Source organism: Pseudophryne corroboree, chromosome 8 (genome assembly GCF_028390025.1).
Source record: "Pseudophryne corroboree isolate aPseCor3 chromosome 8, aPseCor3.hap2, whole genome shotgun sequence".
NCBI classification, from domain to species: domain Eukaryota; kingdom Metazoa; phylum Chordata; class Amphibia; order Anura; family Myobatrachidae; genus Pseudophryne; species Pseudophryne corroboree.
In genome coordinates, this window is record NC_086451.1 from 237,756,024 (window position 1) to 237,771,090 (window position 15,067).

A 15,067-nucleotide genomic window follows, 5' to 3' on the forward strand; every position below is an offset into this window, starting at 1 on the left:
ACGGGCGGGAGAGTGCGGATGACTCTGCAGCACCGAATGAGAGAACTCCAGGTCCTCCTCAGCCAGGGTATCGAATTTGTAAAATTTAGCAAACGTGTTTGCCCCTGACCAAGTAGCTGCTCGGCAAAGTTGTAAAGCTGAGACCCCTCGGGCAGCCGCCCAAGATGAGCCCACCTTCCTTGTGGAATGGGCTTTTACAGATTTTGGCTGTGGCAGGCCTGCCACAGAATGTGCAAGCTGAATCGTACTACAAATCCAACGAGCAATCGTCTGCTTAGAAGCAGGAGCACCCAGCTTGTTGGGTGCATACAGGATAAACAGCGAGTCAGATTTTCTGACTCCAGCCGTCCTGGAAACATATATTTTCAGGGCCCTGACTACGTCCAGCAACTTGGAGTCCTCCAAGTCCCTAGTAGCCGCAGGCACCACAATAGGCTGGTTCATGTGAAACGCTGAAACCACCTTAGGGAGAAATTGAGGGCGAGTCCTCAGTTCTGCCCTGTCTGAATGAAAAATTAGGTAAGGGCTTTTATATGATAAAGCCGCCAATTCTGAGACACGCCTGGCTGAAGCCAGGGCTAACAGCATGACCACTTTCCATGTGAGATATTTTAATTCCACAGTGGTGAGTGGTTCAAACCAATGTGACTTTAGGAGACTCAACACTACATTGAGATCCCAAGGTGCCACTGGAGGCACAAAAGGAGGCTGTATATGCAGTACCCCTTTGACAAACGTCTGAACTTCAGGCACTGAAGCCAGTTCTTTTTGGAAGAATATTGACAGGGCCGAAATTTGAACCTTAATGGACCCTAATTTTAGGCCCATAGATAGTCCTGTTTGCAGGAAATGCAGGAAACGACCCAGTTGAAATTCCTTTGTAGGGGCCTTCTTGGCCTCACACCACGCAACATATTTTCGCCAAATGCGGTGATAATGTTTCGCGGTTACATCCTTCCTGGCCTTGATTAGGGTAGGGATGACTTCATCTGGAATGCCTTTTTCCTTCAGGATCCGGCGTTCAACCTCCATGCCGTCAAACGCAGCCACGGTAAGTCTTGGAACAGACAAGGTCCCTGCTGGAGCAGGTCCTTTCTTAGAGGTAGAGGCCACGGGTCCTCCGTGAGCATCTCTTGAAGTTCCGGGTACCAAGTCCTCCTTGGCCAATCCGGAGCCACGAGTATAGTTCTTACTCCTCTCCTTCTTATGATTCTCAATACTTTGGGTATGAGAGGCAGAGGAGGGAACACATACACTGACTGGTACACCCACGGTGTTACCAGAGCGTCCACCGCTATCGCCTGAGGGTCCCTTGACCTGGCGCAATATCTGTCTAGTTTCTTGTTGAGACGAGACGCCATCATGTCCACCTTTGGTTTTTCCCAACGGTTTACAATCACGTGGAAGACTTCTGGGTGAAGTCCCCACTCCCCCGGGTGGAGGTCGTGTCTGCTGAGGAAGTCTGCTTCCCAGTTGTCCACTCCCGGAATGAACACCGCTGACAGTGCTGTCACATAATTTTCCACCCAGCGAAGAATTCTTGCAGCTTCTGCCATTGCCCTCCTGCTTCTTGTGCCGCCCTGTCTGTTTACGTGGGCGACTGCCATGATGTTGTCCGATTGGATCAATACCGACTGACCCTGAAGTAGAGGCCTTGCTTGACTTAGGGCATTGTAAATTGCCATTAGTTCCAGGATATTTATGTGAAGAGACGTTTCCATGCTTGACCACAAGCCCTGGAAATTTCTTCCCTGTGTGACTGCTCCCCAGCCTCTCAGGCTGGCATCCGTGGTCACCAGAATCCAGTCCTGAATGCCGAATCTGCGGCCCTCTAGAAGATGAGCACTCTGCAACCACCACAGGAGAGACACCCTTGTCCTTGGAGATAGGGTTATCCGCTGATGCATCTGAAGATGCGATCCGGACCATTTGTCCAGCAGATCCCACTGAAAAGTTCTTGCATGGAATCTTCCGAATGGAATCGCTTCGTAAGAAGCCACCATCTTTCCCAGGACCCTTGTGCATTGATGCACTGACACTTGTCCTGGTTTCAGGAGGTTCCTGACTAGCTCGGATAACTCCCTGGCCTTCTCCTCCGGGAGAAACACCTTTTTCTGGACTGTGTCCAGAATCATCCCTAGGAACAGTAGACGTGTTGTTGGAATCAGCTGCGATTTTGGAATATTTAGAATCCACCCGTGCTGACGTAGCACTACCTGAGATAGTGCTACTCTGACCTCTAACTGTTCCCTGGACCTTGCCCTTATCAGGAGATCGTCCAAGTAAGGGATAATTAAGACGCCTTTTCTTCGAAGAAGAATCATCATTTCGGCCATTACCTTGGTAAAGACCCGTGGTGCCGTGGACAATCCAAACGGCAGCGTCTGAAACTGATAATGACAGTTTTGTACCACAAACCTGAGGTACCCTTGGTGAGAAGGGTAGATTGGGACATGGAGATAAGCATCTTTTATGTCCAGAGACACCATATAGTCCCCTTCTTCCAGGTTCGCTATCACTGCTCTGAGTGACTCCATCTTGAATTTGAACCTTTGTATGTAAGTGTTCAATGATTTCAGATTTAAAAATCGGTCTCACCGAGCCGTCCGGTTTCGGTACCACAAACAGCGTGGAGTAATACCCCTTTCCCTGTTGTAGGAGGGGTACCTTGATTATCACCTGCTGGGAATACAGCTTGTGAATAGCTTCCAATACTGCCTCCCTGTCGGAGGGAGACGTTGGTAGAGCAGACTTCAGGAACCGGCGAGGGGGAGACGTCTCGAATTCCAATTTGTACCCCTGTGATACTACCTGCAGGATCCAGGGGTCCACTTGCGAGTGAGCCCACTGCGCGTTGACATTTTTGAGACGGGCCCCCACCGTGCCTGAGTCCGCTTGTAAAGCCCCAGCGTCATGCTGAAGACTTGGCAGAAGCGGGGGAGGGCTTCTGATCCTGGGAAGAGGCTGCCTGCTGCAGTCTTTTTCCCCTTCCTCTGCCCCGGGGCAGAAATGAGTGGCCTTTTGCCCGCTTGCCCTTATGGGGACGAAAGGACTGAGTTTGAAAAGACGGTGTCTTTTTCTGCTGAGAGGTGACCTGGGGTAAAAAGGTGGATTTCCCAGCCGTCGCCGTGGCCACCAGGTCCGATAGACCGACCCCAAATAACTCCTCCCCTTTATACGGCAATACTTCCATATGCCGTTTGGAATCCGCATCACCTGACCACTGTCGTGTCCATAAACTTCTTCTGGCAGAAATGGACAGCGCACTTACTCTTGATGCCAGGGTGCAAATATCCCTCTGTGCATCTCGCATATATAGTAATGCATCCTTTAAATGCTCTATAGTCAATAATATACTGTCCCTATCCAGGGTATCAATATTTTCAGTCAGGGAATCCGACCAAGCCACTCCAGCGCTGCACATCCAGGCTGAGGCGATTGCTGGTCGTAGTATAACACCAGTATGTGTGTATATACCCTTTAGGATATTTTCCAGCTTTCTATCAGCTGGTTCCTTGAGGGCGGCCGTATCAGGAGACGGCAACGCCACTTGTTTTGATAAGCGTGTGAGCGCCTTATCTACCCTAGGGGGTGTTTCCCAACGCGCCCTAACCTCTGGCGGGAAAGGGTATAATGCCAATAATTTATTAGAAATCAGCAGTTTTTTATCGGGGGAAACCCACGCTTTGTCACACACCTCATTTAATTCATCTGATTCAGGAAAAACTATGGGTAGTTTTTTCACACCCCACATAATACCCCTTTTTGTGGTACTTGTAGTATCAGAAAAGTTCAAAGCCTCCTTCCTTGCCGTGATCATGTAACGTGTGGCCCTACTGGACATTACGTTTGTCTCGTCACCGTCGACGCTGGAGTCAGTATCCATGTCTGGGTCTGTGTCGACCATCTGAGGTAACGGGCGCTTTAGAGCCCCTGACGGTGTTTGAGACGCCTGGACAGGCACTAACTGATTTGCCGGCTGTCTCATGTCGTCAACAGTTTTTTGCAAAGTGCTGACACTGTCACGTAATTCCTTCCATACGACCATCCAGTCAGGTGTCGACTCCCTAGGGGGTGACATCACTATTACAGGCAATTGCTCCGCCTCCACATCATTTTCCTCCTCATACATGTCGACACAATCGTACCGACACACAGCACACACACAGGGAATGCTCTGATAGAGGACAGGACCCCACGAGCCCTTTGGGGAGACAGAGGGCGAGTTTGCCAGCACACACCAGAGCGCTATATATATACAGGGATAACCTTATATAAGTGTTTCTCCCTTCTATAGCTGCTGTATTTGTATTATCTGCCAATTAGTGCCCCCCCTCTCTTGTTTTACCCTGATTCTGTAGCAGGACTGCAGGGGAGAGTCAGGGAGACGTCCTTCCAGCGGAGCTGTGAGGGAAAATGGCGCTTGTGTGCTGAGGAGATAGGCTCCGCCCCCTTTTCGACGGCCTTTTCTCCCGCTTTTTTTAGGAAACTGGCAGGGGTTAAATGCATCCATATAGCCCAGGAGCTATATGTGATGCATTTCTTTAGCCATATAAGGTTTAAAACGTGTTCTTATTGCGTCTCAGGGCGCTCCCCCCCCAGCGCCCTGCACCCTCAGTGACCGGAGTGTGAAGTGTGCTGAGAGCACTGGCGCACAGCTGCAGTGCTGTGCGCTACCTTATTGAAGACAGGAACGTCTTCTGCCGCCGATTTTTCCGGACCTCTTCGCTCTTCTGGCTCTGTAAGGGGGCCGGCGGCGCGGCTCCGGGACCCATCCAAGCTGAGCCTGTGATCGTCCCTCTGGAGCTAATGTCCAGTAGCCAAGAAGCCCAATCCACTCTGCATGCAGGTGAGTTCGCTTCTTCTCCCCTTAGTCCCACGATGCAGTGAGCCTGTTGCCAGCAGGTCTCACTGAAAATAAAAAACCTATTTAAACTTTTACTCTAAGCAGCTCAGTAGAGCTACCTAGCATGCACCCTTCTCGGCCGGGCACAAAAATCTAACTGAGGCTTGGAGGAGGGTCATAGGGGGAGGAGCCAGTGCACACCAGCTAGTCATAAAGCTTTTACTTTTGTGCCCACTCTCCATTCGGAGCCGCTATTCCCCATGGTCCTTACGGAGTTCCCAGCATCCACTAGGACGTCAGAGAAATGTGTTATTTTGCCAAGAGGTACCTTAATTGCTGCCCAGGGCGCCCCCCCCCTGCACCCTACAGTGACCGGGGTGTGCTGCGGGAGCAATGGCGCACAGCTGCAGTGCTGTGCGCTCGCTACCTTAAGTGAAGACAGGAGTCTTCTGCCGCCGATTTCGATGTCTTCATGCTTCTGCTGCTTTCTTTAGAGTGCCCAGTCTCCTGCGGAGCCCGTCTATTCCCCATGGTCCTTACGGAGTCCCCAGCATCCACTAGGACGTTAGAGAAATGATAATTTAAGCTCATCTGTCCACATAAAGGTTCAGATACATCCTGTCTCCAATATATATTTTAAAAAATGGAAACGTACAAGATAAGCTTTAAAAAAAAAATGTTTTATCTGTCCATATAGAGGTTCAGGTCCATATGGACAGATAAAACATTTTTTTTAAAGCTTATCTTGTACGTTTCCATTTTTTGAAATATATTGGAGACAGGATGTATCCGAACCTTTATGTGGACAGATAAGCTTAAAATATATATATATATATATATATATATATATATATATTTTTTTTTTTTTACACTCATGTGGTTTGAGTGTAATGTTCAAACAGAAAAAAAGCACAATACTACTAAAAAAAAAAAAAAAAAAGGATATTTATTATTACAAAAATACATTCTGAGGGGTACTAGATCCCCTTCATTACACACTACATCAGCATCATGCATTGCAGGTAGAGTATAAAACACACATTTTTATACAGTAAATAAAAAGGGAGCAGGACAATAAAAATATTCTGTACCTTTATTAGCAGAATTAATAATGGCTGTTGTACTACTGTCTTAAAATGTATTACTAATTTACAAATATACTGCATTGTGCTTTCTGTGTTCTGGAAAGTGTGGTAAGGGGTTTTAGTCTTCATGTTTGGTAGTTTTGTCATAGAAGGTTTGATGCCACCACTTATTCATATAACTTGCTGGCATCTCCAAAAACAAAGGTCTTCTGCAGGCCTGGCCAACCTGTAACTCTCCAGCTGTTGTAAAACTACAAGTCCCATCATGTCTTGCCACAGTTTTGCTATTAGGGAATTCTAAAACTGTGGCAGGGCATGATGGGATGTGTAGTTCACAACATCTGCATACAGTCCATTAACAGAGCCCCCTGGTGTACTGAACTGTTCATTCGATATCCACGCAAACAAGAGAAAATCAGTCCGTAAACACGAAAGAAAAAAAAAAAAAAAAAAAAAGAAGAACAAAAGCATTTTATTTTAAACAAAACAAAAAAAAATTATGCTAACAAAAACATATCTAAACTATTTACTTTCAGTAAAATATGTTCGAAAGTCTGTTTAACGTCTGTTGATTTTTTTTTAACCAGCAAAAAGCATGTTGGAAACAAATATTAATATATAAAAATTGTGCGTGTTAGCATTGGTCAACATCCATTACACCTCTCTCCTGGCGGGACCTGACAGCCATGGTCACTAACTGTAATTGCACTAGAGAAAGGCCCGTGGCTTTATATAGTACTCATCTACCATAACCTTATAAATCACAAGATGCAATGAAAAGAATATTCAAACTCTTGTAACATTTACGTTTTTTCCTGGTTTCATTTGTTTTTATGTGACCTCTAGGTTACAATTAGAACATGGTAGTGTGACTAGAATAAATAAAAACAAATTTTCATTATTTACATACTCCATTATTAAAATATGGAGAAAATGGTTTGTCATTTTGTGCACATACAAACTCTGACAAAATACTTCCACAATACCAAACTATTAAAGCTGGTAAATACTACTGTCTAATAGAGAGAAGTAAAAAATAGAAATAACCATTTTGAACAATTAGGTTGTCACTTGTTTTAGAAATTAAAAGTAGGGGGAGTTGATTACATAAGTTAAATAAAACAGAATAAATATTTCCTGTATCTGTAAACACAAAGTCTTCAAGTACAATTTCAAGTCTTTGTAGGCATATTTACTTGATCCCAATGATTTTTTTTAAATTCATATACGTATATTCATACACAAGCTCAATAGGAGGTTGAGCGACTGCTGGTTGTTCTAGTGAAACTCTTCCGCACACTTATGACAATACCAGGTTATAACAAAACATACACTGATACAGTGTGAGGAATAGGAAGAACATCACAATCTCAAATTAAATGAGAGCTCATACTGGCACACTGCAAGGTTGAAGGCTATGGAGAGCAGGATATGCTTAATTCTGCACTGTGTCAATATGGCCAAACATGGATTTTTTTAGGCTGAATATGTAGCCCACTCAGATACATGGGGGAGGGGTAGACTTAAGAGCCAGTTGTTTTAAACCAATACGGAATTGGTGGATTCAAAATGGCCTGTACATTCTAGTGCACATTTGCATAATGTGGGTCTAAGCAGACAGCAAAGGTGTCTTGGGGTCACAATGTCAAGAATATTTAGTAAAAATAAACCTCCCAAAAAGGTCAACATTAACACTGAATGTGCCAGTAACAGGCTTCATACTAGACTTGCACAGCTACAGCTTTCACTAAACCACACAAGTCAGGGGTGTACAAAATGGCCATCATACAAAAGTTGCTGAAGGCTCCTTAATGGGAAAGGTGGGTTTTTTGGACAGTAGACGTTCCTCCGCTTTAGCATTCTTTTCTTCAGTGCTGTTCCAAATGCCATAGCAGAAGTAGATGAGAAAACCTGAGGCACAGAAAAAAAATAATGGTTAAAAGACATCCAAGTGAGGGAAATAGAAGTTGAGAAAATAAAACGCACGAGTCACAACCAGTGTCTGATACAAAGGTTCTGTCTGTTCTTAACTACAATAAACAAAGTTTGTTAATTCTACAAAAAAAAAAAAAACTAAAGATTTGAGTGGTCAGATTAAATTATTTTGTGAAGATTTCATACATATGAAATAGACTTTATTTACAAAATCTAGCACACTCTTACCACCTCCCAAATCTATTTACTATCCTCTGCCTATTACAGGACTGCTCATTACAGAGATACTGGGTGCAGTGGGTGAGCTGATATCGGGTCAGTTGTATGATTTATCACTATGCCTATCACAATAATGTTCATTACAGATATACTGGATGCAGTGGGTGAGCTGATAACAGACCAGTTGTATGGTCCCTCACTACCCTCTATCCAGCACTAGAACATTGAGAGATTATGGGGGTCATTCCGACCCGTTCACACACACACACAGCGGTTTTTCGCTGCGGTGCGAATGGGTATGGAATGCGCACGCGCGGCGTGCTCGGGGTCGCCGGGCTAAGACGCTGGTTACAAAGAAAACGGTCGCAGTGGCGCCCACAAGAAGACTGACAGCAGGAAGGCGTTCCAGGGCGTCACCTGTCCGTTTCCAGGGAGTGGTAAGGAAAACGCAGGCGTGTCCAGGAGAAAGGAGGGCGGATGTCTGACGTCAAAGCCGGCCACATCATCGCTGAGATCGTCGCACAGGGTAACTATGTCCAGGGCTGGTCTTCTTTTACACAAAACGTTTTTAGCATAGCAGGGCTGCACAAGTGATCGCAGCCCTGCTATGCTAAAATACAGTTGATCGCACCAGCAGCAAAAAGTTGCTTGGTGCGATCAACTCGGAATGACCCCCTAGGCGAGATAGCTACAAGCTGGGTCACATGGTCATGGTTCCATGAAAAGATGTAGGCTTCAAATTATTATTATTTTTAAATACAAAAAATCCTAGCCACATGGCAGGTTCACTGGATTCCACATGAATTGTGAAGATAAACCTCAATTATGACTGTGCTTTTAATATTAAAGCTATAACCAATGACTCCAGTTTCTCATCCCCTATTAACTCATTTGTGTAATAAGCTATGGACAACTTAATATGAGTTAGTGTTTTAATATTTTATACTGTAGCTGTCAAATATATTTTGTTTTAGTGAGGTACTGTAGAAATTAATGCATATTTACCTAGAACCATCCACACAGCAAATCGAACCCACGTTCCAGGTTTAAGTTGCATCATGAAGTAAAGGTTGACAAATACACTAAACAGAGGCAACACAGGGAGAGCAGCCACCTGTTGAACAAATGGATGCACATGTTTGTTAGACATATTGAACTGAAAATTTACTATAAAGCTATAAGATTTACTGCCGATTAGAAGAATGCATGGAAGAGTCATGTGTATTACAATTTTCTATGATTATAAATAGAGCTAGATGACCAAAGTTAAGCAGAAGATGTATTACTTCCATATGTGAAAGTGTCTAACTGTGCTTTGTCACTGGGGGATCACCTGTTTTACTGCAATATATGGCTGATATTTAATTTTCAATTGGCTCCGCAATCATGATAGTAAATGCAAGTATTAAGGAAAAGAAGGATGGCGAAGGGGTATTACTTATGCATGTATGTTTAATGGATACATGAAAAGGATAGTAGATTATTTCAAATTCTAAATAATTCATTTAAAAAAAATAAAGAAAAATAAAAGAAATAAAAAAAACCCACTGCCTTGAGGCTTGCTTTGTGCACAATACCATGCTGCAGCAATATGGACCACCATTTCATTCAGCTTAGTCGCCATCTCAAATGGCTTCTGGTCATGTACTGTACAAGCAGGACATTGGAATCTCATGTAATGGTAGGGTACAGTTACCACATTAGCGCACCTAACCAAACATGATTGCTATATAAAAATACATATATATATATATACACACACACACACACATATATTATATATATATATAATATATATATATATATATATATATATATATATATATATATATACACACACACACACACACACACACACACACACACACACACACACATACACATATATATATATATTGTGGAAGAAGTGGGGGATAGGGGTACCGGCGACCTGTGTTGTTTGAAAAGTATATACTAAAAAATCTTTAAATTTATGAGCCAAAAAATATATATATAAAAATATTCAAATTTAATAAGATATAAAAGTTAATAAATAAAAGTACAAATTTTCAACAGATAAAATTATATAAATATAAGGTAGGAGATAAGACTTAGCTTAAAAAATAGGCAGGGGGTCAGTGCAGGGAACCCAACGCGTTTAGTCACATATGACCCTTTGAAGAAGTCATATGTGACGAAACGCGTTGGGTTCCCTGCACTGACCCCCTGCCTATTTTTTAAGCTAAGTCTTATCTCCTACCTTATATTTATATAATTTTATCTGTTGAAAATTTGTACTTTTATTTATTAACTTTTATATCTTATTAAATTTGAATATTTTTATATATATATTTTTTGGCTCATAAATTTAAAGATTTTTTAGTATATACTTTTTAAACAACACAGGTCGCCGGTACCCCTATCCCCCACTTCTTCCACAATTTTTAGCATTGCTCCACCAGCGTTGCATTTTTAGGGGGTGGCAGACACCTATAATAAGGTTGTGTGTGTTTTTTAAAGATTTTTTCTCTTTTAAAATAGTTTGACATAGCTTTGGAATCTATCCCACAAGTGGCGCTGTATATATATTTTTTTATATATATAATAAGAATTTACTTACCGATAATTCTATTTCTCGGAGTCCGTAGTGGATGCTGGGGTTCCTGAAAGGACCATGGGGAATAGCGGCTCCGCAGGAGACAGGGCACAAAAAGTAAAGCTTTAGGATCAGGTGGTGTGCACTGGCTCCTCCCCCTATGACCCTCCTCCAAGCCTCAGTTAGGTACTGTGCCCGGACGAGCGTACACAATAAGGAAGGATTTATGAATCCCGGGTAAGACTCATACCAGCCACACCAATCACACTGTACAACCTGTGATCTGAACCCAGTTAACAGTATGATAACAGCGGAGCCTCTGAAAAGATGGCTCACAACAATAATAACCCGATTTTTGTAACTATGTACAAGTAATGCAGATAATCCGCACTTGGGATGGGCGCCCAGCATCCACTACGGACTCCGAGAAATAGAATTATCGGTAAGTAAATTCTTATTTTCTCTATCGTCCTAGTGGATGCTGGGGTTCCTGAAAGGACCATGGGGATTATACCAAAGCTCCCAAACGGGCGGGAGAGTGCGGATGACTCTGCAGCACCGAATGAGAGAACTCCAGGTCCTCCTTAGCCAGGGTATCAAATTTGTAGGATTTTACAAACGTGTTTGCCCCTGACTAAATAGCCGCTCGGCAAAGTTGTAAAGCCGAGACCCCTCGGGCAGCCGCCCAAGATGAGCCCACCTTCCTTGTGGAATGGGCATTTACATATTTTGGCTGTGGCAGGCCTGCCACAGAATGTGCAAGCTGAATTGTATTACACATCCAACTAGCAAAAGTCTGCTTAAAAGCAAGAGCACCCAGTTTGTTGGGTGCATACAGGATAACAGCAAGTCAGTTTTCCTGACTCCAGCCGTCCTGGAACCTATATTTTCAGGGCCCTGACCACATCTAGCAACTTGGAGTCCTCCAAGTCCCTAGTAGGCGCAAGACACCACAATAAGCTGGTTCAGGTGAAACACTGACACCACCTTAGGGAGAGAACTGGGGAGGAGTCCGCAGCTCTGCCCTGTCCGAATGGACAAACAGATATGGGCTTTTTTGAGAAAAAAAAAAAAAAAACCACCAATTTGACACTCGCCTGGTCCAGGCCAGGTCCAAGAGCATGTTCACTTTTCATGTGAGATGCTTCAAATCCACAGATTTGACTGGTTTTAAACCAATGTGTTTTGAGGAATCCCAGAACTACGTTGAGATCCCACAGTGCCACTGGAGGCACAAAAGGGGGTTGTATATGCAATACTCCCTTGACAAACTTCTGGACTTCAGGAACTGAAGCCAATTCTTTCTGGAAGAAAAATCGACAGGGCCGAAATTTGAACCTTAATGGACCCCAATTTGAGGCCCATAGACACTCCTGTTTGCAAGAAATGCAGGAATCGACCGAGTTGAAATTTCTTCGTGGGGCCTTCCTGGCCTCGCACCACGCAACATATTTTCGCCACATGTGGTGATAATGTTGTGCGGTCACCTCCTTTCTGGCTTTGACCAGGGTAGGAATGACCTCTTCCTGAATGCCTTTTCCCTTAGGATCCGGCGTTCTACCGCCATGCCGTCAAACGCAGCTGCGGTAAGTCTTGGAACAGACATGGTACTTGCTGAAACAAGTCCCTTCTTAGCGGCAGAGGCCATAAGTCCTCTGTGAGCATCTCTTGAAGTTCCGGGTACCAAGTCCTTCTTGGCCAATCCGGAGCCATGAGTATAGTTCTTACTCCTCTACGTCTTATAATTCTCAGTACCTTAGGTATGAAAAGCAGAGGATGGAACACATACACCGACTGGTACACCCACGGTGTTACCAGAACGTCCACAGCTATTGCCTGAGGGTCTCTTAACCTGGCGCAATACCTGTCCCGTTTTTTGTTCAGACGGGACGCCATCATGTCCACCTTTGGTAATTCCCAACGGTTTACAATTATGTGGAAAACTTCCCCATGAAGTTCCCACTCTGCCGGGTGGAGGTCGTGCCTACTGAGGAAGTCTGCTTCCCAGTTTCCATTCCCGGAATGAAACACTGCTGACAGTGCTATCACATGATTTTCCGCCCAGCGAAAAGTCCTTGCAGTTTTTGCCACTGCCCTCCTGCTTCTTGTGCCGCCCTGTCTATTTACGTGGGCGACTGCCGTGATGTTTTATCCCACTGGATCAATACCGGCTGACCTTGAAGCAGAGGTCTTGCTAAGCTTAGAGCATTATAAATTTACCCTTAGCTATATTTATGTGGAGAAAAATCTCCAGACTTGATCACACTCCCTGGAAATTTTTTCCTTGTGTGACTGCTCCCCAGCCTCTCGGGCTGGCCTCCGTGGTCACCAACATCCAAAACTGAATGCCGAATCTGCGGCCCTCTAGAAGATGAGCACTCTGTAACCACCACAGGAGAGACACCCTTGTCCTTGGATATAGGGTTATCCGCTGATGCATCTGAAGATGCGATCCGGACCATTTGTCCAGCAGATCCCACTGAAAAGTTCTTGCATGAAATCTGCCGACTGGAGTTGCTTCGAAGGAAGTCACCATTTTTTTTACCATGGCCCTTGTGCAATGATGCACTGATTTTAGGAGGTTCCTGACTAGCTCGGATAACTCCCTGGCTTTCTCTTCCGGGAGAAACACCTTTTTCTGGACTGTGTCCAGAATCATCCCTAAGCACAGGAGACTTGTTGTCGGGATCAGCTGCGATTTTGGAATATTTAGAATCCACCCCTGCTGTTGTAACAGTATCCGAGATAGTGCTACTCCGACCTCCAACTGTTCCCTGGACTTTGCCCTTATCAGGAGATCGTCCAAGTAAGGGATAATTAAGACGCCTTTTCTTCGAAGAAGAACCATCATTTCGGCCATTACCTTGGTAAAGACCCGGGGTGCCGTAGACAATCCAAACGGCAGCGTCTGAAACTGATAGTGACAGTTCTGTACCACGAACCTGAGGTACCCTTAGTGATAAGGGCAAATTTGGGACATGGAGGTAAGCATCCCTGATGTCTCGGGACACCAGATAGTCCCCTTCTTCCCGGTTCGTTATCACTGCTCTGAGTGACTCCATCTTGATTTGAACCTTTGTAAGTGTTCAAAATTTTTTAGATTTAGAATAGGTCTCACCTAGCCTTCTGGCTTCAGTACCACAATATAGTGTGGAATAATACCCCCTTTCCTTGTTGTAGGAGGGGTAATTTAATTATCACCTGCTGGGAATACAGCTCGTGAATTTTTTCCCATACTGCCTCCTTGTCGGAGGGAGACCTTGGTAAAGCAGACTTCAGGAGCCTGCGCAGGGGAAACGTCTCGACATTCCAAACTGTACCCCTGGGATACTACTTGTAGGATCCAGGGGTCCTGTACGGTCTCAGCGTCATGCTGAGAGCTTGTCAGAAGCGGTGGAACGCTTCTGTTCCTGGGAATGGGCTGCCTGCTGCAGTCTTCTTCCCTTTCCTCTATCCCTGGGCAGATATGACTCTTATAGGGACGAAAGGACTGAAGCTGAAAAGACGGTGTCTTTTTCTGCAAAGATGTGACTTAGGGTAAAAACGGTGGATTTTCCAGCAGTTGCCGTGGCCACCAGGTCCGATGGACCGACCCCAAATAACTCCTCTTCCTTTATACGGCAATACACCTTTGTGCCGTTTGGAATCTGCATCACCTGACCACTGTCGTGTCCATAAACATCTTCTGGCAGATATGGACATCGCACTTACTCTTGATGCCAGAGTGCAAATATCCCTCTGTGCATCTCGCATATATAGAAATACATCCTTTAAATGCTCTATAGTCAATAAAATACTGTCCCTGTCAAGGGTATCAATATTTTTAGTCAGGGAATCCGACCAAGCCACCCCAGCTCTGCACATCCAGGCTGAGGCGATCGCTGGTCGCAGTATAACACCAGTATGTGTGTATATACTTTTTATGATATTTTTCCAGCCTCCTGTCAGCTGGCTCCTTGAGGACGGCCCTATCTATAGACGGTACCGCCACTTGTTCTGATAAGCGTGTGAGCGCCTTATCCACCCTAAGGGGTGTTTCCCAACGCGCCCTAACTTCTGGCGGGAAAGGGTATACCGCCCATATTTTCTATCGGGGGGAACCCACGCATCATCACACACTTCATTTAATTTATCTGATTCAGGAAAAACTACGGTAGTTTTTTCACATCCCACATAATACCCTCTTTTGTGGTACTTGTAGTATCAGAAATATGTAACACCTCCTTCATTGCCCTTAACGTGTGGCCCTAATAAGGAATACGTTTGTTTATTCACCGTCGACACTGGATTCAGTGTCCCTGTCTGTGTCTGTGTCGACCGACTAAAGTAAACGGGCGTTTTAAAACCCCTGACGGTGTTTTTGAGACGTCTGGACCGGTACTAATTGTTTGTCGGCCGTCTCATGTC

At 44.6% G+C, this 15,067-nt stretch overlaps 1 protein-coding gene and 1 long non-coding RNA gene across 3 annotated transcripts in view; one reads left to right on the forward strand and one right to left on the reverse strand.

The window, feature by feature from the left end:
* The window catches only part of LOC134948870 (uncharacterized), a 413,168-nt gene that overhangs the window by 182,784 nt on the left and 215,317 nt on the right, over positions 1 to 15,067 (forward strand). The gene's annotated exons all lie outside the window — the stretch shown is intronic.
* The window catches only part of SLC7A3 (solute carrier family 7 member 3), an 88,572-nt gene continuing 79,426 nt past the window's right edge, over positions 5,922 to 15,067 (reverse strand). For both annotated transcript variants that reach the window (XM_063937127.1, XM_063937126.1), the window contains exons 11-12: positions 9,091 to 9,199; positions 5,922 to 7,842 (exon numbers count right to left, since the gene is read on the reverse strand). In XM_063937127.1, the coding sequence (XP_063793197.1) occupies positions 7,715 to 7,842; positions 9,091 to 9,199 (237 nt within the window). In that variant the 3' untranslated portion in view covers positions 5,922 to 7,714. The remainder of the gene's footprint in view (positions 7,843 to 9,090; positions 9,200 to 15,067) is intronic.